Here is a 25,780-nt window from a genome sequence, read left to right on the forward strand (position 1 = left end):
TGAGCTAATTGCTGCCCGCTGGGCTCCCCCACAGACGTGGGCTCTGTCACAGCCTCACCTGGCTCCTGCTAGTTAGCTCATTGATGCTGCTTCTCTCTCCTCCTGGAGGGCAGGAGTGGGGGCTCGCCAGCACCCAGCAAAGGTGCCGTGTAGGCAGCCAGTCAGTGAGTATCTGCTGAATCAAAGCTCATCACCCTCCTTCCTGGTCGAGGTGCCCTTTCCTTCGGATCTTGGGAGCACCCAGATGCAGTCTGTCAGCCTTCTCCTGGGGACATTCTATCTGGGACACCTGGACCCTGGGCCATGCTTTCTTCCGACCCCAGGTGCTGCTCAGAGCCTTTCCTTTTTCTGACTGTCAGCCCAGGGACCCCTTGTCTGAGGACCTGGCTCCCTGTAGCTTGGAGTTTCCATGTCTGGCGACTGGAGTTTCCCTCTTCCAAAGCCCCGGCAGTGTTCCTCTAGGCCCGCACCTCTGTTCTCTTGCTCTTTGAGTTTTCCCGACCGTGCTCCTTCCAGAACCCAGCTGCATCCTCAGCAGTTTCCAAGAACTCAGCTCTCTGAGTCCTTACCGCACTCCCTTTTCTTAGAACTTTCTACCCAGGATGTTGCAGGCCTGACCTTGGCAGTCAAGCGAGGCCATGTCTTCATGACCCCCACTGGCTCTGCAGGCATCTGCTGTCAAACAAGAGGGGACGGTGAAACCCAGGCATGACCCAGCGGGCACAGCCCTGGGAGGAGGGTGGCGGTGAGGACAGGGTTGGCGGTTGGCCAGGGCTGGGGCCAGTCTGAGTTGAGCATTCTACCTGGACCTCACAATGGGGGGCCTGCCCCCACCCTTCTCTGACAGCCCCATGTCTGTAACCCGGGCCGAGTCGCTCTGGCCCTGGGAACCGGAGCCGAGGTCTCATCAGTGGAGCAGATCTCCATCCATACCTTGTCTTTATAGATCGTCTCTGCCGGGCTTCCCTCCCACGTGTAAAAGTGGGCTTTGCTTGGTCTCCTCAAGCCTCTGCCACCATCCATGCTTGCCCCACTGCTGGCTTCTTGCATTGGTGGCGTCTTTACCATCTGTGATGGTTACGCTTTCTGTGTCAGCTGGGCTAGGCTCGGGTGCCCAGATGCTTGTGTGAAGGGATTTCGTGGATGTGATTAACAGCTACACCCAGCTGGCTTTAAGTAAAGAGGCGATTCTCAGGCGTGTGGGTGGGCCTCGCCCAGGCAGTTGAAGGCCCTAAGTCAGAACACTAAGGTTTTCTGGGGGAACGGATTCTTTCTCAGCACTGTCCTAGAAATCCCACCTCAGTTTCCAGCCTGCGAGCCAAAATCTATAATTTCGGACTTGTTAGCACCCACGACTGAGGGGGCCAATCCCTTAAATACGTCTTTGAATATATAAGAACTAACTGCTACACCGTCCCTAACTCCCTGTGTACCCATGCTTCTTGCCTCCAAAAAACCCACACTGAGCAGCAACTGTGTGTCAGGCATTGGAAGTTCGGTGCTTGTCATAACCAGGCATTGCCCCGCTGGACAGTGCAGTGACTGTGCCGTCAAGTGGAGAGCAGCTGTGCAGGGACCATGACATGTAAACGTCACATGGGCACGGTGGCAGTGCTGCACGGGGGGGCTTGGTGGGCGTCGTGGGGGTCGGACCCAGTCAGCTCAGGGCAGCCTCCCCTGCAGAGTGACGTTGCTGTGATGTGGGTGGTCTCTGCTGTGGTCAGAGCTTCCCAGCAGAGGGCACAGCCTGAAGGAACTAGCAGTGAACGTACGTGCTGAGAAGGACAAGGGCTCCAGCTGTGACAAGGCCTCGTGGCTACAGGGCTGAAGTTGATCTCCATCCTAAGGGCCCTGGGAATCCCTTGAAAGGCTTTGGGGAGGGTGTGGGAACCGGTCGGCAGGGAAAGAGCCGCTGAGGGGGCAGCACTGCGGTCATCTGAGCATGTGGGGAGGGTGGAGAGAAGTGGGCAAGGCGAGAGCTTAGTGGGTAATGGTGGGCTGGTCTCAGGCCTGGGAGGGCCTCGCAGCTTCTGGTGTGGGTGCTGGGGCTGCTGGGTACAGTGACCCAGGAGGGAGGAAAGCTAAGTTCAGAGCAAAGATCCTGAGTCAGGTTTGGATGCGCTGCTGAGACAGGGTGCTGTCCAGGGAGTCAACTCAAGGAGGCAGCGCTTGCTGCTCCAGGTCTGGAAAGACACATTTTGGAGTCACCAACTTCTAGATGGCACATGACACCATCTGAGTGGGTGAGGTCACCCAGCAATCAGTGATGGATGAAAGACAGCAGGATCTCAGCCCACTGTTCCTCACAGGGCAGGACAAGCCTGCAGAGGGCAGAGCAGAAATGCCCCCAGGGACGGGCAGAAGCCTGAGGAGGCTGGGCTGGCACAGCCACGGGCACAGGCAACAGAGTGGCAGTGGCATTGAATGCTGCTGACAGGTCGGAGGAGATGAATGCTGGAGAGTGTGCATCAGCCTGAGGGACTCGGAAGTTGTGGGGACAGTGAGGGCTCCTTGGGTGGAGATATCTGTGGAGTGAGTGGGGAGGGAGGCAGGACAGGGGTCCCCAAAGAGCTGGCCTCTGGGCTCCTCTCCCTCTCTCCTCTTGCTGCCTGGCGGCCAGCACCTGGTCATCGCACCGTGCCTCTGCTGCCCCTAGCCTGTCCCTAGAGCTGTGGCATGTGTACAGTAAAGGTCCTCAAAAGAGCCTGCCGCCACCCTCCCAGAACATTGAGCTGCAGCCCCCACCCCCCTGCAACCCTGCGCGCACGCCTTTCTCTTACTCACCTTGTCCAACTGCATCTGCAGTCTCTACTCCTATTTCCTCTTCATTCCAATTTTCTGATCCTTTTTGGTTATAGCATGTTCTTCCTAATCTCTAGTTTGAGTTTGGGGGAGGGGAGCAGAAGTTTGGAGAGCAAGGAAGTCATCCAAAAACATATCCGTGTTGATTTGGATCACGAGTTTTGGGGGTGAGAGTCTGGGTAATGAGCTATGGGCTGCCCTCTGCGGTCCTCTGTCCAGCTCTTGTGTCTGAGCTCCTGGACAATGTCACTTTGGAACAGCCTGACCACGGGGAAGTCAGAGCTGCAGAGCAACAGGAACCTCCAGGTGTCCACTCAGGGCTTGCATCCCTTGTGGGCTCGGGAGGTATTTGCTGCACGCAAGCCTTCAATGTTTTCCCACCTGTGTGTGCTGAGTCAGGACCCCCAGCTAGCCGTGGGTCGTTGGCGGTTGCACAGTGCGTCCCCACTCACATTTGCCTCGTTAGACTCAGCTCAGCGTGCCAGCTTGGCGAGGCCTTCAGGGGTCTTGCTCCCTTGTTGGCTTGGGATTCTCTGTGGGTTTAACCAGCTTCCTTGTAAAGCCATCAGAGCAGACTCTGCAGGTCTTGGCTAGACACAGAGTCTTCTGGGAGTGTGACCTTGGTCTAGGACCCCTCATGAAGCACGCAGGGGCCAAAGGCCAGGGCAGAGACAGGAGGGTTCTTTCTGGGTTGGAGTCTTGGCAACGTCTCTGTGTTGCCAGCTCCTCTCTACTTTCTACAAAGCGCTATTTGGAGGGCAGCGTGCAGGCTGGCGTTGAAAGCCTGAAGATCGGTGGTCGGCCCACGGAGGGCAGTGGGCTGAGCGCTGGGGCAGCCGGAGGCGTGTGGTGGTGGTTGCAGGCCCTAAGACATCAAAGGCCCCACCTCAGGCCATGCCACCCCCCCACCCCGCGCTGACCCTCAGTTGACTCCTAGTCCTCCAGACCCAGGGCTCTCCCTTAGCAGCTGCAGAGTGGCTACACATCCCACTTGTTGCTTTGTCACGGGCCCGGGCCAGGCCCCTGTTCCTTCATCTGTCGAGTGGGTAGTAATGCCCCTTTGTGCTCCCTTGGCAAGGCTTAAATGGGGCAGTGCGCATGGAACAGGGAGGGCAGTGTCTGGCCCAGAGAAGGAGCCAAATGTATTTTCGCATCAGCACATGGATCTTGAAAGCCTGCCAGGCGCCATTGTGAGTCCTGGAGGATGGCAGGGGACAAGCAGGGAACCTCTGCTCCCTGTTCCACTTCCACGGCCAGGAGCTGCTCAGCACAGGGCAGGCTGGGCGCTGCCGGGGGACGGGGAGCTCCAGGCTCCCAGCCCCATTCCTGCCCAGCGCGCATTCACCAAGTCTGGGTACGGCAGCCAGAAGGGCATAGGGGTTGGGGGTCCCTTGATCCAACAATCCTGAGCGAAGTTCCCTGCTCTGCCAGGTACATCAGATGACTGTCTGCCCGCCTCAGTCTCCTTCTCTTCAGCGTGAGGTAGCGATGTGTCTCGTGGCGGCCTAAGGGCTGAGCGTTTGGATTTGCTCCAGAGCACGTGCTCGGCAGCATCCCTCTTCTGTGCAGGGGACACGGCCAAGGCCCCGTGGCACGGAGCTGACATCCTGGTGGGAGGATGGAGTGGTGACGCCTGCCGTGAAGGGGAAGGAAGCAGGAGGAGGGCAGAGCAGGGGGTAATGCTTCTCAGTACAGTGTCAGAGGGCGTCCCCAACAAGACAGAGCTGGGGAGGAGCCTTGAGAGGAGGGAGGGAGGAAGAAATGAGGATGTTTGGGGGCAGAGCCTTTCCCACAGCGCAACGGGGGCGGCCAGTGCAAAGGCCCTGGGGCACACAAGCAAATGCTTGGTGCATTTTTGCAGACCATCAAGGAGGCCTGTGAGGTGGAGGGGAGCGAGTGAGAGGAAGCAGCTGAGTCAGAAAGGCAGGGGGTGGGGCTTTTGTAGGCTGGGATGGGGCTTTGGCTTTTCCACCGAGCGAGATGGAAATTTGATTACAGGCAGAAGCCACACTTACCTAAAAATCTGTCCTGGTTTTTAATGACCAGTTCACATGACTGTATGGTCTGTGAGCCCCACCCAGGGCTGCAGGATGGTCTGGGAGGCCTCTCGAGCCCACTGCTGGCACTCTGAGGGCTCTCCGTGAGTTCTGTGGACACTGCCACTTCACCTCCCTTGCTCCCTCAGCCTCTAGGTTAAGTCCCGACCTCCCTGCTTGCCCCCCATCTCCTGCACCTCCACCCTCAAAAGCTCACCATGGGCCCCGTGCCTTTGTGGATGCCAGCCCCTCCCCTGGATACTTCTCCATTCCCCACGTGCTCCATGAGCCTGCCCCCCTCCTGGTCCATGACTCCCCCTGCCCTGGGACACCTGGGTCTGATCCGGTGCTTCTGTGTCAGACCCTTGCTGGCCCTGCAGCCAAAGGTAGACCTGGTTCCTGAGTGGAGAAGTGAGTGGGCCCTCTCCCTAGACTTCAGCTCAGCCCAGATGGAACAGACACTTTGAAGGGCATTCTCATCTGAACACGGAGGGGCCTGGATTTGGGCCGATATCTGCAGAGCGGTGTTTATATCTTAGCTCACTATCTGTGGCTGGGTGGAGTTGGGGCTGGGCCGGCTCATTTGTGGCATGCGGCTCACATCCACCCTCGGTTTGTCTCAGGGTCAGATGATATCTGAGGGTTGGTGCTGAGGGCAGCGCCTGCACCTGGTGCTCCACGCCGGCTGTGAATGCAGACCTCTGACACTCAGGGTCTTCTGCCCGCGCCCAGGACTCGCGGAGGAAGGCCTGCTGGACGGTGCAGGCTCAGAGTCACAGGCACACACCACACTGCCCTGATATGGTCCTCAAGCGGGGTGCCCGACATCCGGATTGGCACAGGATTAGAGCCCAGCTTGCAGGGCAGTGGCCAGCTCTCTCTGCAGCCACACAGGCCTCCCTGTGCTTGGTCCAGAGGCTTCCCCAGCTCCCACACCTGCCCACAGTGGGTGTCTGGGTGCTGGGCCTGGGGCCGGCATGTGTGGTCTGCTAGTCCCTTGCCTGGGCTCCAGCCAGATCTCGGTAGCTGGCCCACTTGCTCCCTGGGGAAGCATCACTTCTTGTGACATTTTTGGCCAACCCTTTCTGCCTGGTCCTAGGTATGTATCTCTTCTCTTCTCCCTTCCGGCGGATCAGAAGTAAACACTTTCCCAAACCCCATTTTAGATTCTCCCATGGAGTCTGGATCGATGACACAAGACCTCTCTAATCACGGCTCATTTGCTGGGTGGTGTGATGGACACCTGCTTAGGCCAATCAGTGCTTAGGCCCCTCTCCCATAGCGAGTCGCTCAGCAGCATTTTTTGCTGTACTGTCTAGGCTGACATCCCTGAGATGGGGGACTTCTGCCCATCTGTCTGGGGGCTTGTGCTGCAGCCTTATGACATAGGTGAGTATGCTTACCTGGTGCTGTCAGGACTCTTGGTTTGTGCTGTCAATGGAAAGGCTGGTTATAGCAGGGAACCCCCCAGAATCCCACAGGTTTGCTACAACACTTGTTTTGAAAATGTGAATTTGTTTCAACGCGACTGGTATATTTGGGAACAGTTTGAGCATAAGGCACATTTCAGTTGTTTATGTGCAATTTTGTCCACGAGAAATGTGAGGTGAGAGCAGAAAGCAAAACCACCCTTCTGAATGGGCACAGCCACATCGGAGGGCACAACACCCCCGCCCTCAGAGCCTACCAGTGGTTCGGTCGCCACAGGACCCACAGCTCACTGAGTGCCGTCCCTGCCCTCATGCAGCTTACCCATAGGTAACTGTTAAAATAGGCAGTGTTGCCTCCTCAACTCTTGACATTTGACCGTTATCTGGTTACCAGGGGAGCATAGCTAGAGAGTTCACTGAAGGTCAAATTCTCAAGCAGAAGAAGGAAGGATTTTGTTAACCTTTCGCCCACATTCGTTTTTAAAAAAATCAACTTTATTGAGGTATAATTTTCATACAATAAAGTGTAGCCATTTTAAGTGAACAGTTTGATGAGTTTTGACAAATCGTGTACCACGTGACCTCCACTACTCGGCTTACAACTCTGTTGGTGGTGGCCCATATGTAGGAGGTGGCCAGCTGGTTGGCTGGATCTCTGCTTCATGACCATGACACTTTTACCTCAGGCCGCAGGCTCCACACCTGCAGTCTTGAGATGAGTCAGCCTAGGGTGGCAGAAGGTGTGCCTTCCTGTCAGCCACACGGCCACCCACTGCTGCTGTGCGTACATGGTGGCAGCTACTCTCGCTGCAGCAGCCAGAGACAGAAAAGGCATCCGTGTCCAAATCTCCCTTTTCAAAAAGATACCGATCTTACTGGCCTAGGGGCCCACCCTTCCCCAGTAGGACTTACGAGTTCTGGAAGTCCTCTTCTGTGAGTGTCTTTAGTTGCACTGTCGTGGCTGCCTCGATGTCCTGAACCATTTTGACTTTGGGAAGAGCCAGAAGTCACACAGTGCAGATCGATGAATAAGGTCAATGAGGATACCCCATAATGTTATTATTGGACAGAAACTGCCGTGTACCAGAAGTGATGTGTGACACGGAGCGTTGTCACGATGGAAGATGACTTACGGCACACTTTAAAACACACCTTCTCTCAACCACAGTTCATACCCAACTGATTGCACTGAACAAGTTGAAACTTGTCACACAGTTACTAAGGTTCGATGTGCCGCTTCCCGTATTGAAGATCCATGCCTTTCCGTTGGATGGCACTCGGCAGCAGCATTCACCATATGTTTTGATCACGACGGAAAGGCTCCATGTCACATATCGCTTCTGGTATGGAAATTTCTGTCAAATAAAAACATTACAGTGTGTCCTCATCCACCTTATTCACCAGACCTGGTATCATACAACTTCTGGCTCTTCCCCAAAGTCAAAATGCCCATGAAAGGTAAAACATTTTGAATCGATTCAGGACATCGAGGCAGCCATGACAGCACATCTAAAGACACAAACTAAAGACACAAAAGAGGACTTCCAGAACCGCTTCAGAAAGTAGCAAGAATAATGGGATAAGTGTGTTCAAATCGAGGGGGAATATTTTGAGGGGGATTAATGGTAATGTGTCTTTTACTGTAATAATTTTTTTTAGCTTAAACATTCACCATATCTTTTGATCACACCTCCTACCTTAATTCATTCCATCTGCAATGACTCAGTTTCCAAATAAGGTCACGTTCTGAGGTCCTGGGAGTCAGGACCCCAACATATGGATTTAGAGGGGACACAATTCAAATTGAAACGCTGAGCTCATAAAAGAAATTAGGGAATTTGATGAGGTCAGCATAACATTTCTGTGTCAGTTTTGGTAGATCATGGGTTGATATCTTACTGGTTTGGGAAACTTTTCAGCATTATCTCTTTAGAAGTTACTTCTCCATTGTTTCTCCGTTCTCCTGGGGCTCCGCTGTGTGTATTTTTTACTTTTCTCCCCACTCCCACCTACTGTCCCTCCATCCATCCTTTTTTCCTCTTTGTGAGTTTGGGTATTTTCTGTTGACCTTTCAATTCCTGATTCTTTTTCCTGACTTGTCTAATCTGCTGTTAAAGCCATCTATTAAATTTTAAGTTTCAGTTAATTGTATTTTTCCATTCAAAATGCTCACTTTGATTCCTTTTGTGGAATCCAGTTCTCTGGGGACATTCTCCATATAATCCTCTTCATTTCTCCATTTCCCTCTGCATTCCCCTTTACATGTTAATCATTTATTTTAAAGTCCTTCTTTTGCTATCTCCAGTCTTTGTGTCACCTCTAGATCTGTTTCTGTCATCTCATTTTTCCTCTTGCATTTCAGTCACATCGCCGTTTTTTGAAATGTGTAGTGACTTTTAACTGATACTGTGTATGAAGACCATAGAGGTTATAGATGGTGTTAACTTCTTCCAGACGTTCACCCTGCCCTTTGCCGGGTGGGTAGTGTGGTGCTGATGACCTTCAACCATCGGGGCAGAGCTGGGTCAAGTCTGGTTGTGGTTTCGGTGAGGCCGTATCCTTAAGACCCGGGTGGAGCCCCCCATGCTTCCGGGTGGAGTCCTGGGGCCCAGCCAGGGCTCCTTCCCAGGTGTGTCTTGAACGCCGCCTGCTTGTTTCCTCAGCGCAACTCTCCAGAGCGCAGAGCTGCAACTCTTCCCTCGTGGCGGAAGGGTCCCCTTCACATTTGTTTCTGGCATTCCTGCTTGGCTGTGTATATTTGAAAGTGTAAGAATATTTGATCTAGCAATTTAATGTGTTGAGAGTGGGAGTCGGGGGTCACATGAAGTGGGTGCTGGAACGGACTTACTGGGATTGGGTTTGTGGGTGAGCTGGGAGGGCTTCAAGGAGCAGGGCTCTGCTTTGGGTTGGGTGCTGTCAGGAGGGGGAGCCATTCTGTGGCACATCTTTGGAAGGACAGACTGGAGGCCGGCTGGGACCACCCACTGTAGAGGCCGCAGCCACCGGATTAGGTAGGACAGGGCGCTGCTGGTCCTCGTTTTGGCTTGGATGGTGCCCGTATTTTGTCTGTGTTCAGACACGACTATGGTGGTCGTCTTGTCTTGAAGGGTCCCAGAGGGGCTTTGTCTGATGCTGGTGTTGTGTCAAATTGTTAATATTCTAGACAGAACACCAGGGCCTGTATCTCAGAGTGCCAGGCCAGCTCCTAGTGACACCAGGGCCTGGCTGATAGGACCAGGCCAGTTCCCAGATGTCGGGGGCTGCTTCCTTCCTCACCGGAAGAACCAGCCTGGCTGACTTCACATCGGCCATGGCTCCATTCAGCTTTGTGAATCAGCGTGAGTACCTTCTGCACATTGACCCCCCAGTCAGATCGGAGGTGGCCAGTCTCCCCTCCTTTGGGGTACACAGCAGGCCCAGCCTACCTTGCCCTGGCCTGGCCACTGCCTCCCCATGCCCCAGGGCCACGGCCACCCCCCCAAGCCCCCCATACACATTGCTCATACTCCTCCCTGTCTCATCTCAGCAGCTTCCTCCCTGCTCACCTCCCCACGCCATCTCCTGGACATTCTTACTGGATTTATCTTCCCAAACACACACCCAGCTGTGGCTCCTGCCGGAGTCCCCTCCAGCTACAGGACAGGTCCAAGCCCTCACCCATGGGTGGCCCTGGCTGTCCCTCCTGCAGGAGAGATGTCCTGGTCCTTGCCCTGCCCGTCCCGCACCTCCAGATGCCAGCCGTCCCCAGGGAGCCTCCCAGGGGTAGCTCAGCCCAGCTTTGCCCTCCTTGAACTCCTCAAGGAAACACTGCCCTTGCACATTTCTCTTGGTGCTTACGCCCGAGCCCTGCCTCTGGCCACGTGAATGCTCCATGTTTCCTCCTCAGGGTAACATCCTGCTGGGCCTGTGAGCTAACACGGAGCAGAGTCCCGGGGGCAGGGCACCCCGGACAGGGCCTGCTCCTGCTCAAGGAGATAGCTGCCGGGGGAGGTGGGGAAGGGGTGCTGTGTCACCTGCCCAGTGCTCAGCATGTGAACAGAGTAGAGTGACCAAGGGGCAGTTCTGGGCAGCTGCGCTGCAGGGCGAGGTGGATGCCAGAAGGGGCCGGTGGCTGGGAAGGCAGTGTACATACCAGCCTGGGGAAGTGGGGCCTGCCTGTGGCTCAGGCTGTACCAGGTCAGGCCTGGGCTGGAGGGGCAAGGGGACAGCAGGAGGTCAGCTGCAGCAGCCAGTGGGCATATGGCGGGGACTGCATGCCAGGTACTGCATGCCAGGCAAGGCATCTGAACTTCAACCCGCCGGCAATTGTCTGAGTTTACAGAGGTGAGCTGACGGTGAGCACAAGGAGGCCTTGGGAGGCAGGGGGAGGCGGCAGGCGCACGGGAGTGAGGTGGCATGAACGAGGGGAGAGAACTGCTCCCTTTCTGGCCCAGGCGGCTGGGGTGGATACTGTTGACGGAGGTAATGCAGGAGCAGAAGGTTAGGGGGAGGGCAAACTGTGCTTTGGGCAAGCCACAACTGAGGTGCCTGCGGACATTGGGGGGTGGTGGTGCTGGCTTGCAGTGTGTGGGTCCCTTCACAGATGCTGGGATGCTGGTGTCAGTTAGAGGGGGTTGATGGGCTGCCCCAGGAGAGGGTTCTCAGGCCAAACTGGACAGAGAGTCCTGTGGGAGAAGGCTGCAGTGAGGACCGTCTACTGGGGTTCAGAGCTCAGGAGGGCTCAGGGCAGGGAGGCCCTCAGACAGAGCGGGGGCCCGGGCCATGGAGGGACCCTCTGTGGGGAGGGTGAGGATATGGACAGCTGGCTGACCTCTGAATGCACCCTGGAGCCAGGGCCTGATGGCTGAGGGCTCCAGAGTAGGGGCAGGAAGAACCACAGGGTAAGGCACGCACAAGCTGGGCTGATGGTCTTTGAATGACGCAGCCTGGCGAGGCCAGTGGAAGGTGCCAGAGGCAGGCCGAGAGGCCAGCTGGCGGAGCCCTCAGTCTTTGTCCAGCTCTCAGCCTGGGTCTCTAGTCTGCAGGTTTCTCGTGGGGAGGGTGGAGAGGTGTGGAGGGCCTTCATCTGAGCCAGGCCTGGGCAGCATAGCAGGTGCCCGAGGATGGGCTCCCTGGGGGCCCTGCAGAGACAGTCTGAGGAGAATAACAGGCCTGCTCTGGGTGGGTCAGTGACCTAGGCCACTCGCTGCCCCTCTGGCCCAGGGTGACATGTAAGGATCTCACAAGACCCTCCATCATGCTATGCAGTTCCCAGGAGTGAGTGGCAGACACAGTCAGGCCACTTACCATCGTGTGACCCACGCACCAGGTTTAGCCTCTGGGAGCCTCAGGGTCGCTGTCCAACAGCTGGGAATCCTGGCACATACCTTACGCTGCGGCTGGGAGAGTGCAGAAGGGAGGCACAAGTGGGCCGAGAAGGACCAGCTGCTGTCGTGAACCCCTGCAGCAAGCTAGCCCCACTATCAGCGCCTAGTCCTGCCCTCTGCACCATCCCAGCAGTGCCTAGAGCCCCCTCCCACCTCACGGAGGAAGTGGCCGTGAGAAGAGTGACGAGAAGAGCACAGAGAGCAGAGGTTCCCGTTTATTGGAATTTTAAAGACAGCATAATGAGAGGAAGGCGTCCTCCTCCCCCAAAATATTCTATCCTCTCTGCCCTCAGGATTCAGTACAGGGATGAGACCCTCAGCCCTCAGGTCCCCGCAGAGGGCAGCACTCCAGGGTGGGGGTGGGCGGGGAAGGGGTACTCTATTCCAGGCAGGAGCTGGGACAGGAGGGGAGACGTGCACCCTCACCCTTTGCCTCGATCCCTATGCCCTGGGACCTGGTGTCGCCCCCTGGGGTGGGCTGGCAGACAGGGCTCATGCAACAGTGAGTGGGTAGGAAGTGGCATGGGAGGAACCTTGCCCCGCTGCCCTATGGTGGGTGGGAGGGCTGGAAGGGGCCATGCCAGCCACTGAGGATCCAAACAGAAGTATCTGCAGTGTACATACAGGAGGATGGGAGGGGCTTCCTGTGTCCAGGGAGAAAGGGGGAGGTCCAATGGCACTGCCACACCAGCCATGCCAGCCACGCGTGTGCGCAGGGCCTGGCTACTCCTTGGCGCGGCCGATGATGGTGAGAATGTACAGGAAAATGTTGATGATGTCCGTGTACAGGTTCAGCGCTGCGAACACGTACTCCTCCGGGCTCAGGGACAGCTGCTTGTTCCCCAGCAGCAGCTGGGTGTCCACCGCCAGGAACTGGGGTGACAGCACTGGTGCTGAAGGAGCCGCCCACCTGCCCGCCCACCACCTGCGCTCGCACCCACCGGGGGCCCCTCACTCACGCAGGTGAAGAGCAGGGCGCCAAGCGAGGCGTACACAATCTCCAAGATGCGACTGCGGATGAAGATGCAGAGCAGGGCGAACACCACCAGCACCACCATGCTCACCAGCAGCACGCCCATGCACGACGTGAAGTCGTAGCGTGTCTGTGGGCACAGGGGACAGCAGGCCCTGGGTGCCACCCCCATAGCTGTGGGCCCCCCACCTGCACGTAAAGACTGCCCTGACCTCTCACCTGCATGGAGAAGATGACCACCGTGAAGCAGACAGTTGTGGTGATGCCCACAGCCATGATGACCGCCTCAGTGTTGTAGAAGCTGGCGATCATGCCCACCATGTAGGACAAGCTGATGGTCAGGATCGACTGCGGGGACACAGGGCCTTGGGTATGGGGGCCGCTCCTGCCCCACCCACTCTGTCAGTCCAAACAGTGGAAGTGGCGGGTGGGAAAGCTGGGCCCTGGGGGCCAGGGGCTCAGAAGTGAGGGTTACCAGTGCAACAAGGTTCCAGGGGTGTTTTCGTCTGAAGTCCCCACAGCAGCTGAGGACAATGAGGGAGATGAAGAAGACGGCATAGGAGACATAATAGGTCCAGACGTTCTTCTGGACGAAGCCCTTCACCTCCCTGACGAACGTGAACACGGCCACAGTGGACAGAGTCACGGACAGCTGCAGAGTCAGCACCAGGAACACCTGAGGAGGGAACTGCTCAGAGCCCTGCCCAGCGCCGCTGCCCCACCCCCCAGCCCCAAGCCCACCTTCCGGATGAAGGCCTGGCGAATGCTTTTGTCATCCCAGTTGGTGGCAGGGAAGTCCTGGTTGTCATAGTAGGATGGGGGTCCTTCTTCATGATAGTTCCCATGCTGAGGCGCTGGGGAGCAGGATGGGTGGGTCAGCGCCACTTGTGGGTGTCTGGAGCCCCTGCCCTCCCCATGGCCCTGCCCAACTACTCACAGCCAGGGTCCTGTGCCGGGAAGGCCTGTGGTTGTCCATAGGGGTTGGGGGGAAAGGGGCTCTGTGGATATGGCCCCTGAGGGTAGCCCCCTTGAGGGTAGGGACCCTGTGGGTAGCCTCCTTGGGGATAGGGGCCCTGGGGGTAGCCTCCTTGGGAATAGGGGTCCTGAGGGTAGCCCCCTTGGGGGTAGGAACTGGGTCCCTGGGGATACCCTGGCTGGCCATAGGGGGAAGGTTGGAATGGGGGCTGTGGGTAAGGGGCCCCAGGGTAGGGAGGCATGGGGGGCTGGGGCCCCCCAGGATATCCAGCATTGGGGGGAGGATAGCTGTCCCCAGACACCAAGAAACTCTTCTCATGGGGCATGGCCTCAGGTTCTGTGGTCTCCCCCTACAGGAGAGACAGAGAACAGTCAGCCCTGCGGTGACAAGTACCCAGAACCAGCCTTGGGCTGCCCCACCTGCTGCCTGGAACCGGGATTCAACAAGGGAGATTCATGACCTCTGCCTCCCGCTGTCCCAAGCCTCTGCGGCGGGACCAGGAGGGTGGGGTGGGGCTTCAGAAGGAGGCGCTCTAGGCCAAGTCCAAAGGTAGGTGAGGGGACGACTGTCAGCCTCGGGATTTTGCTCTAGCTGTTTCTTAGAAGCAAGTGAAAGGGCCTTCTCACCGCTGCTGGGGTCTCCCGGGTCGGAGCCGGCGGAGTCGCGGCTGGGGTGGGGGCGGGGTCGGGAGGTGTGGGGTGTGCCCTGACCCTCCCTTTCGCTTTCCGCCTCTTAAGGAGCTTTAAGGGGCCAGAGCCGGCGGCTATTTCTATTCCAGGAAATCCCCAGGTCATCTGTGAGCGGCGAGAGCTCTGACCCGTCGTCTCTGAGAGCAGGGCCCGACCGTCCCTCGTTCCCCGGGTAGGGGGAGCAGGCCTGGATGGGCTGCCAAGGTGCCTGCCAGTGGGGTACGCCAGGAACAGCGGGGTGCGGAGGTGTGTGGGGGATGGAAGCGACCAGAGGACATACGGGGGAACAAAGCGGGCGTGGGGACCAGGCGGGTGGAGGCAGCAGCCACGAAGCCTGCCCCGAAAGCGGGGTGGGCCCTCCTACCCGGTCGGGGGTCGCTCGGGCCGCGGGTTCCGCTGCCGCCGCAGCGCGACGCCCCCTCCCTCCCGCTCCAGGTCGCGGTTCCCTGTCTCCCCGCCACCGCTTGGGCCCCGAGTGGGCTGTGCGCCCCGGCGGGGCCAACCGGCTGACCCACGGCGGCGCCGGTCGGCTGTGCGGGGTCCGCGCTGGGCGGGGGCGGCCTGCCGGGACTTTCAGCGGGTAGACACGCTGCTGGGCCTGAACTGGGGACTCACCACTCGCGGGGCGCCTCAGGACCGTGCGCACGGTGTCCGCTATGCGGCCGCGCGGTGGATGGCCGCTGCGCCTGCACCGGAACCCGCACCAACAGCCGCTTCACAGCCGGCTTGGCTGGGCCTGCGCCTGCGGCTGGAAGACGCAGCAGGGCCTTGTGACGGGGCGGGGCCGGCGGCGCGGGGCGGGGCCGGAGGGGCGGGGCCGGCGGCGCGGGGCGGGGCCAGGCGGCGGAGGGGCGGGGCGGCCGGCTGGGCTCCGCAGCGAATGCGGAGCTTCTTCTGGACAGACTCGACCTGCTGCGGGCGCCCTGCTGGCTCCTTTCCAGCTCCAGGCCTGAGCCCCGCGTGCCACGCTGTCTGCCAAGGGGTGGAGGGGAGCTGTAGGGGCTGAACACTTCTGGGGGCAGAGGTCTGGGCTGGCCAATTTGGTTCAGGGAGTTGAGAAATTCATTCCTAAACCTGGGATTGCTGAGGCTGCCAAGCACCGCCGATCTTTGGCCTTAACGGACCACCTTTACTTTTCATCCAACCCAGTCCCCAAATACGAGCCCTGATTATTTCATTGCTCCGTCAGCCCTACCAGTCACTGAGGGCAAACTGTCCCAGGCCCCATGTGAGAGACCTTTTATCCTCTTTTGTCTTCAAGCACACCTTTACGGCTGCAAGGGTGCAGTCCTTACTTAGCCCGGTTTCCCTGCTAAGGGGCTGAGGCTGAGATGCCCCAGGACTGGAGGCCAAGTTAACGTCCTTGCTGAGGTCCAGCGGGCCTCCTAAGGGGGTGCTGACTGCCACAGCCAGGGATACGTGCTGCAGGGTGGTGTCCTGGAGCAGCGCGTCTTCACCTGGGGCTTGTGGACCTTCCTGTGCTCTCCTGGCTGTCGCATGGTGGGCCTCTCCCAGCCTGGCCCTGGTTCAGAAAATGCTCTGTCCTGTGTCCACTGGTTCAATGTTTAACAGCTGGGCCTGGCAAGGGAAGCCCTGATATACCCCTTTTGCACGTAGTGTAAACACTCCTGTCATGGCTGACTGCAAGCTACCACCAATTCAACAACTGGTTCCTGAAACTTGAACAATCTGGTCGTACCCAAGCTGCTCCAGTGCACCACTGCCTGTGGGAGACCCCTGAGCAGGGGTCCGCGTGATATGTAAGTCGTATCGTGTGGTAGGAGGTCAGTTCCGTGGAAGAGAAAATACAGAGTGGGCAGGGACATATTCGGGCTTTGTGGGATAGAAGCTCATACAATTTGAGAAGCTCTCTTTAAAAAAATAATAATAAATGACACATATGAAGTTGAGGTCAGGGTCGTGGAAGTGGCCTGTGTTAGAGGCCCTTAAATACTTTCATGTTCAAGTTAAACCTGCCACTAAGAGCCAGGTAAGGGAGTGGCGGCCAGGTGGCTCTGTGGGAAAGGCCCATCCAGGCAGAGAAAAGGGCCAGTGCAAGGACATTGAGATGGAAGTGGTCTGCGCTGGAGGAAGAGGCTGGGGCTGGCAGAGCATGGGGGGATGGGGCCAGAGAGGGGGCTGGAGTCCCTCGTCAGGCTGAGTCTGGCCGGTCCTCCAAAGGACTTGGCTTTTACCATGAGCCCAAGATGTAACAGCTGTTGGTGCCACCTTACTGGGCCCACTCGGCCCACTCTGTTGAGAAGGGACAGTGGAGGTGGGTGGGAGTGGCAGATTAGTTAGGAGGTTAGTGTAGTGATCCAGGTGAGAGATGATGGAGGCTCAGACCAGGGTTGGGGCAGCCAGGGATGCAGGTGTGCAGCTGGGGGTGCAGTCTGGGCAGGTCCTCAGTCTGCTGGAGGGGCAGCAGGGCTGGAGGCTGGGCTTCAGTGAGCTGAGGTGTATACGGAAGGTAGGAGGTGGAGCACATGGTGGGCACAGGTCTTTGAGAGGTTGGAAGCTGATGGAGCCTGGGCAGTGTGGTGGGCTCTAAAGATGTAGCCTGGGTGTCATGCCTGCCCTGCCATGGCCGTCTGCACCTCTGCGTCCCCTTCTGTAACGAGGATTTGCTGCAGCCAGGCACAATGCTTGCACCTTCTGGGGTTAGCCATGGTGACAACGATGATAATGATGACGTAAGATAGGAAGACTGGGCAGGTACACAGCCGAGGAGAGAGAACCATGGGGTGGGTGCAGAGGAGATGGGAGGAAGGCTGTGTGGGGAAGCACTTGCAGGTCAGGGGCGGGAGCTGCTTGCCCTCAGCACTCAGGAAGGTTGAGGCCTGCTCACCTGCTAGGTGTGAAGGTGAGCAGGTTGGGGAGGTTGCTGTGGGGCTTGGGAGCCAGCCTGAGCCAGGGGCGTGCCCTGCAGCTGCTCATGCTGTGGGGGTGGGGTGGGGGTGGTAGCACAGTGGCTTGAGGTCCCTGAGTGGGGCCAATGACTCAAGCTGCCTGGCTGATTTCATAGGGAGGGTGATTGGCCATTCTGAGGTTCACAGGGAGAGGCCAGTGGGAGTGGAGGAGCCCCAGCTGCTACTCCCCCTACCCTACCAGCCAGTGGGCAATGGGGCTGGTGGGCTGGACTGAGTGGGGAGGCGCAGCAACATTTCCTGGCCTGCTGAGGGCTCTTAGCCGGCTTAGGTGGGCAAGTGGGGTGGGAGGCTCCGTGAGAGGCCTCCTCAGAGGAAGGGAAGCACCTTCCAGGCAGCCACCCGGCCCAGCCCAGTGCCACAGGCCCCTCCCTTCCCCTTCCCTGACACAGTTTCACTTTTGTTTTCTTCCGACCCAGGCCTTCTGCCTGCAGAGTCCTGACTGGAGGCGTGTTTGCTCGGTGGCCCCAGCAGTGTAAGTGCGGGAAGTGGGCCGCCCATAATGAAGGGAGCACCAGGAAATGCTGCGCGGCTGGAGGGGGCTGGGACGGTGGGGTGGGACTGTGGGCTGCTACCTACCCCCCTTGTGGCCCCAGGGTTGTGATGACAGAGGCAGAGGCAGAGGTGGGGGCGGCACTGGAGCTCAGCGGGCTGCCCCCCCACGTCCCCGACGAGCTGCTCACACTCTACTTCGAGAACCGCCGACGCTCTGGTGGGGGGCCTGTGTTGAGTTGGCAGAGACTTGGCTGCGGGGGTGTACTCACTTTCCGGGAACCTGCAGGTGAGAGGACTGGTGGAAGGGGTGGGCTGGGCCCAGAAGGCCACTGGCCCTGACAGCCCGCTCGTCCCCACCCGGCAGACGCAGAGCGGGTCCTGGCCCAGGAGGAGCACAAGCTTCGTGATGCTCAGCTGAGCCTGCGGCCTGCCCCGCCCCGCGCTCCTGCCCGCCTGCTGCTCCAAGGACTGCCCCCTGGCACCACCCCCCAGCACTGGGAGCAACACGTCCAGGCCCTGCTGCGGGCCATCGGACACCCTGAGCAGGCCTGCCGTGCCCTGGACAGTCCCCGACCAGACCGGGCCCTGGTGCAGCTGCCCAAGCCCCTCTCTGAGACAGGTGAGAGGCGGGACTAGGGCAGGTGTGCCATTAGGGGAGATGTCCTGAGCCAACTCGCACCTCCCCCACAGAAGTCCGTGTGCTGGAGGAGCAGGCCCGGACCCTGAGCCTGGAGGGGGACCAGGTATCTGTGGTGCGGGTGCCACAGGCCCGAGCTGTGCGTGTGCTGGGGGGCTCCTCCCCTGTGGACCTGCTGCTGCTGGAGCTGTACTTGGAGAATGAGCCCCGCAGTGGGGGCGGTCCCCTGGATGGCCTGCGCAGCCTGCCCGGGGCCCTGGGCACCATCGTCTCCTTCCAGCAGTGGCAAGGTGAATGGGGCTGCAGAGCCGGGCTGCCCTCCCATCCCTCAGAGCCCTGACGGCCTCGTCCTCTCTCTTCCTCCCAGCGGCTGAGCGGGTGCTGCAGCAGGAACACCAGCTGCAAGGCTCAGAGCTGAACCTCGTCCCCCACTACGACGTCCTGGAGCCTGAGGGGCTGGATGAGAACACCAGCAGAAGGGACCACTCAGCCAAGTTGGGGCATGGGGCCACTGAGCATGCTCACCTAGAGGCTGGAGGGCCAGCGAGGGCACTGATGGATGCGGGGACTGTGATCTCGGGCTCTGAGGAGCCACCAGGACAATCGAGAGCCTCTCTAAGTACAGGTCCCATTGGGTCTCTGGAACAGACTAGGCCACTTAGCTCGGGGCCCATGGGGTCACTGGGGCAGGCAGGGCTGGTGAGCTTGGGTCCTACAGGATCTCCAGGCCCAGTAGGCTCAGAGATTGCCACAGGGTCTCCAGAGCAGGAGTGGCTGGAAAGCCTGGGGCCTGTGGGGTCACCGGAGCAGGAGAAGCTGGAGAACCTGGGGTCTGTGGGGTCACCAGAGCAGGAGGAGCTGGAGAACCTGTGGCCTGTGGAGTCACCGGAGCAGGAAGGGATGGAGAGCCTGGGGCATGTGGGGTCACCGGAGCAGGAAGAGCTGGAGAACCTGTGGCCTGTGGAGTCACCGGAGCAGGAGTGGCTGGAGAGCCTGTGGCCTGTGGGGTCACCAGAGCAGGAAGGGATGGAGAGCCTGGGGCATGTGGGGTCACCGGAGCAGGAGGGGCTGGTGGAAGTGGTGCTGTCGATGGAGCCGGGAGCCATGCGCTTCATACAGCTCTATCACGAGGACCTGCTTGCTGGCTTGGGAGACGTTGCCCTCTTCCCACTGGAAGGATCAGATGTGACTGGCTTTCGGGTGAGTGACCTCTGTGGATTCCTCACCTTTGGCCCACTCTCCCAGTGGGGGGTATGGGGTGGGTATCTGGGATCTTTCTTGTGCCCTAGACCTGCAAACTGTTCCCTTCCCCTGTGGTCCTGCAGCTCTGTGGAGCCCTGGCCCCGTGCCAGGCAGCCGAGGACTTCCTGCAAAGTCTGCTGTGCAGCGTGAGCTGTCACATGCTGAGCCTGAAGCACCCGGGCAGCGCCAGGTTCCTGCTGGGTCCACAGGGGCAGCACCTCCTTCGGGGGCTGGAGGCTCAGTTCCAGTGTGTCTTTGGGACGGAGCGTCTGGCCAGGGACACCCTGGACATGGACCCTAGCGAGGTAGCCATGGAGCCTCCCCCTGCCCTCCCCTTTCTCAAACCTCAGCCCCTGTGCCTCCTCCACCCCCGCTCAGAGGCCTGGCATTCTCTCCTGACAGGTGGACCCCACTGAGGCCCTCCAGGCCCTCTCTGGCCAGTACCGCACTCTGTCTCCCTCAGGCAGTGACCAGGAGAACCCGAGCCTGGGTAGGGCTCCCTGGGGACGTCTAGCACATCCCATGGCCCTTCTGTGACCTCACCCTCTGCCCTGCTCTGCTCTCCCACCTGTCTGACCCCGTGCCCCCTCAACCCTCTTCCCATCTTTCACCTGGTCCTCGACTCATCGTATCCTCAGCCCCACCTGGCTGGGCTTGATCCCTCACCCAGTGCCTCTCCCTGTCCTCAGAGGAGGTCCAAGAGATGCTGGCCACCCTGGAGGGCCTGGATGGGGAGGACTGGCCACCCCTGGAGCTGGGTGAAGAGGAACCTGAGGAGGAGCCTGCCCCCAGGGCTGGTGAAGAGCCCCTGGCCCCCAGCACGGGGGCACCGGGGCGGCTGGAGGAGGAGGCCGCACTACAGCTGGCTCTCCACCAGTCACTGCAGCCACAGGGCCAGCTAGCTGAACAGAAGGAGGCTGCTGCCCTGCAGCAGGCCCTTGCCCTGTCACTGCTGGAGCCAAGCCTGTGGGAGGCGGGAGAGCTCCCCGGTGGGGCTGCTGGCCAGGCCCAGCTGGTGGTGCATGCAGCCTTTGAGCAGGATATGGACGAGCTGGACCGGGCCGTAGCGGCCGCCTTGGAGCTTCATCTCCGGGAGGAGATGGTGGGGCTCCGGGGCCACGTGCTGCCTGCGGAGCTGTGTGCCCGCCTGGAGTGGTGCCACAGCGTGAGTGTGACCCTTGACAGTGAATGTGCCATCCTCCGTGGCTTTGGGGCCCAGCCCAGCCGTGCAGCCCGCCACTTAGCGGCACTGCTGGCTGGCCCCCGAGATCAGAGTGTGGCCTGTGTCTCGGAGGCTTCGAGCCCCACCTGTGAGTGCAACCTGGGACTGGGGAGTGGGGTGGGCCAGTTCTCGGGGAGCAGTACCCCAGGCATGGCCCGGACCCTCTTCCTCCCCCATGTGTCAGTGCCCCAGCAGATGCCGAACGGGCCCTTGGGTAGGCTGGAGTGTCTGGGCGAGAGCAGCAGGGAGTTCCAGGCGGTGGTTCAGGCCTTTTACGACACGCTGGATGCTGTCCACAGCAGGGTCCACATCATCCGGGTAAGTCCACACTGTCTTGTCAGCCTCATGGCCTCCTGGGCTCATGCCACAGTTTTCACCTTGCATAGCCTGTGGGCTTCCATTCTTGCATGTCATGGTCAGCTGGCCAGGAGCTGCCCAGCACGGGGCAGGCTGGAAGCTCCAGGCTCCCAGCCCCGTTCCTGCCCAGCACACGTTCACCAAGGCTGGGCGGGGCAGCCAGAAGGGCATAGGGATTGGGGATCCCAGGATCTGACAAGCCTGAGCCAAGGTCTCGCTCTGCCAGGTACACCAGAGGGTGTGACCCTCCACGCTGCTTCTTGTCTGGAGCATGAGGTGGTGGTGCCATCTCGTGGCTACTGTGAGGATTACCCCTCCCACAGACACGTGCCTAGTGCTTGCTTTCTAGGGGCTCTTCTGCCTCCGACAGGTCAGCGCCTGCAAAAGGAGGGCTTCCTGCAACACTGCGTGGCCCCCTGTAGTTTCACTTGCTAAATATGCCAACTCTGAGTACGAGAATGCTTCAAAAAAGGCTGGGACCAGCTGGTGGCAGCCATAGGGAAACCCCGGGAGTCCCAGAGAAGAGGCTGATGAAGGACTCCGGAGGCCATGGAGGGAGTTGTTGGAGGGCGGTGAGGTCCACATGTCTGTGTGGCCAGCAGGCAGGACTGAGGAGGAGGCCCTGCCAGGCTGGTCTCCTGGCGAGCGAGTGTGAGGGCAGTGCCAGAGTTCAGGCCGCGGCAGCGAAGAGTAACTGGGAGCTGAGGACCAGGACCAGTGTGACAAATGTGAAAATGAGCTGGTTATGGAGGGGAGGAAGGAGGGAAGATGGGCGGGCATAGCTGGAGCAGGAAGCCGGGTGGATGCGCCCAGCTGACAGGGAAGGCTCCCCAAGGGCTGGCTGGACATGGGAGAAGGAAGGACGGCCGGGCTCCCCGTGCTGGGTGCTAGTCCGACGCTCTTGACTCCTGATGCATCAAGTTGGACCTCGGCAACCTGAGCTGGTCAGAAATGCATAACCTGTCGCCTTCCCCAGACCTGGCCCCGTCTTCGGGGAGATGACTGCTGGCACTTTGGATAAAGTACTTTTCCTCCACTCTGGACCTTGCCGCTGTCACTTCTGTGTTCTGATGGAGGAGAGACACACTGTGCTGGTGCCCCTGACTCCCTGGCCAGTCTTGTTAGTTCCGGGCTTGTGAGTCTTCCGCGAGCACCTCTGTGACTCTGGAGGGTACACTTCAGTCTTTTCTTTTCACTTAATAACTTGAGAAACTGTTTCTTGCCTTTCTGTGTAGAAGAGGAGCAGGATGGCCTCCTCCCACTTCCGCTTCCACCTCCCTCTTCCAATCTCAGTTTGGTTGGTTACATTATTTTTGTTGTCAGCAAGGTTGACAAACGTCATCTTCTATTCTGTAACCATCATGAAGCTCCATCCTTGGGCCATAGGTTGCTGGATATATAATGATAATGAGAAAATATTTACCGCTGAACCATATGGCAAATAGGGAAATGAAATTCTAATTATTAAAACTGGGGTGCGTAAAAGAGAATATTCTAGGATTCAAGGACCAATGGGTCTCAATTGTTTTCACTTTCTCCATTTTTTCTGTGGCTGTGCTTGGCTGCTGGGTCACTCTCTGTGCCCCCTGGTCACCCTTTTGCATAGATTCTTTTCTGTTCAGTAGAAGTATCTTCTGGAATGAGTAGTACAGCGTGGACTTTTAAATTGAGTTGCCTTTTACAGTTAGAGGCAGTTTGCAACTATGAGTTGATATTGGTGTCTACTATTCTTTTTCAAACAAAAGTTGCCATGAGTTTGTTTAAGACATTTCTGTGAAATGAGAACAGCTGGTTCTTGCCTATGTCCTGATTTTGTCCTCACCGTGAATTGTTGGGCCGGATAGAGTGTCCAGGATCAAAATGTTTTCCTCCAGATCCTTGAAAGACATTACTTGTTTTCTTTTCTCTTTAAAAATGTTTGTTCTTAGAAAGTTAAAAAAATCTCTGTGGTCTCTTAGCATCCAGTGTGGGCAGTGAGAAGCCCAGGCTGAGAACATTGTCCATTTGCATGTTGACAGTGGTGGTGGTGGTGGTGGTGGTGGTGTGTATGTGTATACACTTCTAGAGTCTTTCACATTGGAGGTTGAAGTTTTCCGGCAGGTAGGTGTCCTTCCCTATTGTCCTTGGCATGTTATGGATCCTTTCCACCCAAAGATGCCACCTTCAGCTCAGGGAAACTGCCTCCCGTTGTCCTCACTGGCTGGTCACCTGTCCGTCCTCTTCTTGAATCCCTGTGACGCAGATCTCAGCCCTCCTCCCTCACCTGCCCTCTCAGTTTCCACCTCTTTTCTTTAGCTCTGCACTCTGAGTCACTCCTTAACTCCATCTCCATATTATTCGGCCTACCCACTGGATTTATTCAGCAATTCCATTCTTTTAAAAAATATATATTTTTAACAGTTCATCAGTTCCATTCTTGATGTGGGAACTCACTAGCGTGAGGTTTCTTGGCGGCTACTTCCTGTCCTGTGGATGTGATATTCTTTCGCACCCTTCCACAGAGACTAGTTAGACGAGTTCAGAAGCTGTTGGGTCCTCCACAGCTGACAGTGGGGCAGGTCGCCTTGGTCTTCCCGGCACTGAGGGTCTCCAGAGGGTATCTCTTGGTATTGGGAGTGAAGTCCCGTGGGCGGTGTGGGCACCTGGCTCATCCTTTGTTTGCGGAGGCCCCAATTGTGGGTGCTGGTGCTGGTGAGTGCTTGCGTTTGCCACCTGCAGGCCTCCCTGGAAGCCCTCAAGTTGCCACTTGGGGCCCCATCCAGGTGGCAAAGGACCCCGCCGAATGTCTGCTGCTGGACAGAGCATGATTGGAGCTGTGCAGTCTCCCCAGTTCCCCACCTCCTCCAACACGGCTCAGCTCTGCCCTCCACCCCCAGAGGGCAGGGAGGGTCTCCACAAGTTGCTGCCTTGCCCCCGCAGGTGGAACGCGTGTTGCACCCGCTGCTGCGGCAGCAGTACGAGCTGCACCGGGAGCGCTTGGTGCAACGTTGTGAGCGGCGCCCAGCCGAGCACGTGCTGTATCACGGCACCACAGCAACCGCTGTCTCTGACATCTGCGCGTATGGCTTCAACCGCAGCTTCTGCGGCCGCAATGGTGAGACTGGGGACCAGGCGGAGTGGGGTGGGGGGGCTCGGCCGACACTGGCGAGCCTGACCCGCGCCCATTCCGCCCGCAGGCACGCTCTACGGGCAGGGCGTGTACTTCGCCAAGCGTGCCTCCCTGTCTGTGCAAGACCGCTACTCGCCCCCCAACGCCTACGGCCACAAGGCTGTGTTTGTGGCGAGGGTACTGACGGGAGACTACGGGCAAGGCCGCCGGGGGCTGCGGGCGCCCCCTCTCCGGGCCCCGGGCCACACGCTCCTACGTTACGACAGCGCTGTGGACTGCCTCCACCAGCCCAGCATCTTCGTCATCTTTCACGACACCCAGGCGCTGCCCACCCACCTCATCACGTGCGAGCACAGGCCCCAGGCTTCCCCCGGGAACCCCTCTGAGCTCTTGGGCCACTTCCCAGCCACTTATCTCTAGAGGCCCCGCATGACCCTGCCTTTGGCCTCAGGCTCCCCAGGCGCCCGCTCCGCACGCCTTACCGTCCCCTGGGCTGCCTGAGCTGCCCCTGGGGGTGTCCCTGCCACCTGCTGCGGTGCGGAGACCGGTGGTGCGACAAGGGCTGGGGTCTGGTACCCGCCTGAGCCTGACCAACCACCAGGGTTCAGCAGAGCTGGGGCAGAGGACCCAGAGCCCAACACCCCCGCCTCTGCCAGACCTCGCCCAAGCGGACTCTGTCATTTGAATAAACGTGAAACCTGATGGAGGACTTGATGGAGCCCCGGGTAGATCTCTGTCGAGGTGGGGGAGGGACCTCTCCGTGCCTAGGGGCAGGGGCGGAGGGGGCAGAGACCGCTGCTCCTTCGGGGTGGTCCTGGGCAGCCGGCGAGGCCGGACCGAGCGCGCACCCGAGCGACCCCACGTCGCCTTAGTGTCACGCATGCTCCCTCAACAATGTCTCCTTGCCAACCGGCCCGCCCTGTACGCGTGGGGGAGACGGCTGTGCCCCGCCATAGGGGTGCGCGCGATGGGGGCGCTGCCCAGGCGGAGCGGCGCTCACATTCCAGACCGGCCGCCTCGGTGAGCCCCTGCCCTGGCGCGCGCGCGCGCGCGGGCCCCCAGATCACACGGGCGGCGCTCGGTTTGGAGCCGGGGCGGGGCTCCGGGCTCGCCCCGCCTGCATCGCCTCCGCGGCTCTCCGGGTCCGAGCAGTCTGGCAGCAGCGGCTGAGCCTAGCCGAGCTGAGCTACCAGGCACGTAAGACCGGGGCTGGGATGGAGAGGCGCACACCGTGCAAAAGCTGAGAGGTGTGTGTGTGGGGGTGGGGGCTCTCCGGCCGCAGGCGTCCCGGAACTAGGGGCCCTGTCGCGGCCCGTCCTCCCTCCGGAGGACACCACCTCTGCGCGCCCGAGACTGCGGAACTGGTCGGGCGGTGCCCTGGGTGTGGGCAGGAAAGACGGTTGGGTTGGCGCGGACAGCCGCGGGGAGCCAGGCTGGGGGCAGGAGCAGAGGCGGCCTGTGGGAGGCGGGGCGGGACAGAGTGGCCCCCAGCTCCGTGCCCGCTGCCGCCTCAGCCTTT

General features: G+C 59.2%; 3 protein-coding genes across 12 annotated transcripts in view; 2 read left to right on the forward strand and 1 right to left on the reverse strand.

Moving 5' to 3' along the window:
* Positions 1-11,829: 11,829 nt before the first annotated feature.
* Positions 11,830-13,908, reverse strand: GRINA (glutamate ionotropic receptor NMDA type subunit associated protein 1). Its single transcript, XM_019724774.2, has 6 exons — positions 13,545-13,908; positions 13,349-13,461; positions 13,083-13,283; positions 12,827-12,955; positions 12,594-12,737; positions 11,830-12,507 (listed from the first exon to the last, which is right to left on the reverse strand). Exons 1-6 carry the CDS (start codon positions 13,906-13,908, stop codon positions 12,358-12,360), a joined length of 1,101 nt encoding a protein of 366 aa, XP_019580333.1. The 3' UTR covers positions 11,830-12,357.
* Positions 13,909-13,926: 18 nt separating this feature from the next.
* Positions 13,927-24,970, forward strand: PARP10 (poly(ADP-ribose) polymerase family member 10). 6 transcript variants are annotated; one of them, XM_019724741.2, is made up of 14 exons: positions 13,939-14,132; positions 14,362-14,518; positions 15,890-16,032; positions 17,619-17,674; positions 17,796-17,980; positions 18,059-18,313; positions 18,385-18,621; positions 18,699-19,531; positions 19,657-19,878; positions 19,976-20,063; positions 20,263-20,883; positions 20,980-21,113; positions 24,072-24,246; positions 24,329-24,970. In XM_019724741.2, exons 5-14 carry the CDS (start codon positions 17,803-17,805, stop codon positions 24,679-24,681), a joined length of 3,096 nt encoding a protein of 1,031 aa, XP_019580300.2. In that variant the 5' UTR covers positions 13,939-14,132; positions 14,362-14,518; positions 15,890-16,032; positions 17,619-17,674; positions 17,796-17,802; the 3' UTR covers positions 24,682-24,970. The 6 variants fall into 6 exon arrangements, with proteins under 6 accessions (XP_019580261.2, XP_019580300.2, XP_019580267.2 ...); XM_019724702.2 differs by having other exon boundaries at positions 13,927-14,132; positions 20,263-21,113; XM_019724708.2 differs by having other exon boundaries at positions 14,362-14,491; positions 20,263-21,113.
* A 292-nt stretch (positions 24,971-25,262) lies between these two features.
* PLEC (plectin) overlaps positions 25,263-25,780 on the forward strand; it is a 52,546-nt gene continuing 52,028 nt past the window's right edge. The window contains exon 1 of one of the 5 annotated variants that reach the window (XM_074316492.1): positions 25,263-25,454. The gene's annotated coding sequence lies outside the window, so the exon portion shown is untranslated. Of the gene's footprint in view, positions 25,509-25,780 lie in introns of all 5 variants that reach the window. The other 4 variants (XM_074316495.1, XM_074316496.1, XM_074316501.1 and 1 more) reach the window with 4 other exon arrangements.

Source organism: Rhinolophus sinicus, linkage group LG12 (assembly GCF_036562045.2).
Source record: "Rhinolophus sinicus isolate RSC01 linkage group LG12, ASM3656204v1, whole genome shotgun sequence".
Classification (NCBI taxonomy): Eukaryota; Metazoa; Chordata; class Mammalia; order Chiroptera; family Rhinolophidae; genus Rhinolophus; species Rhinolophus sinicus.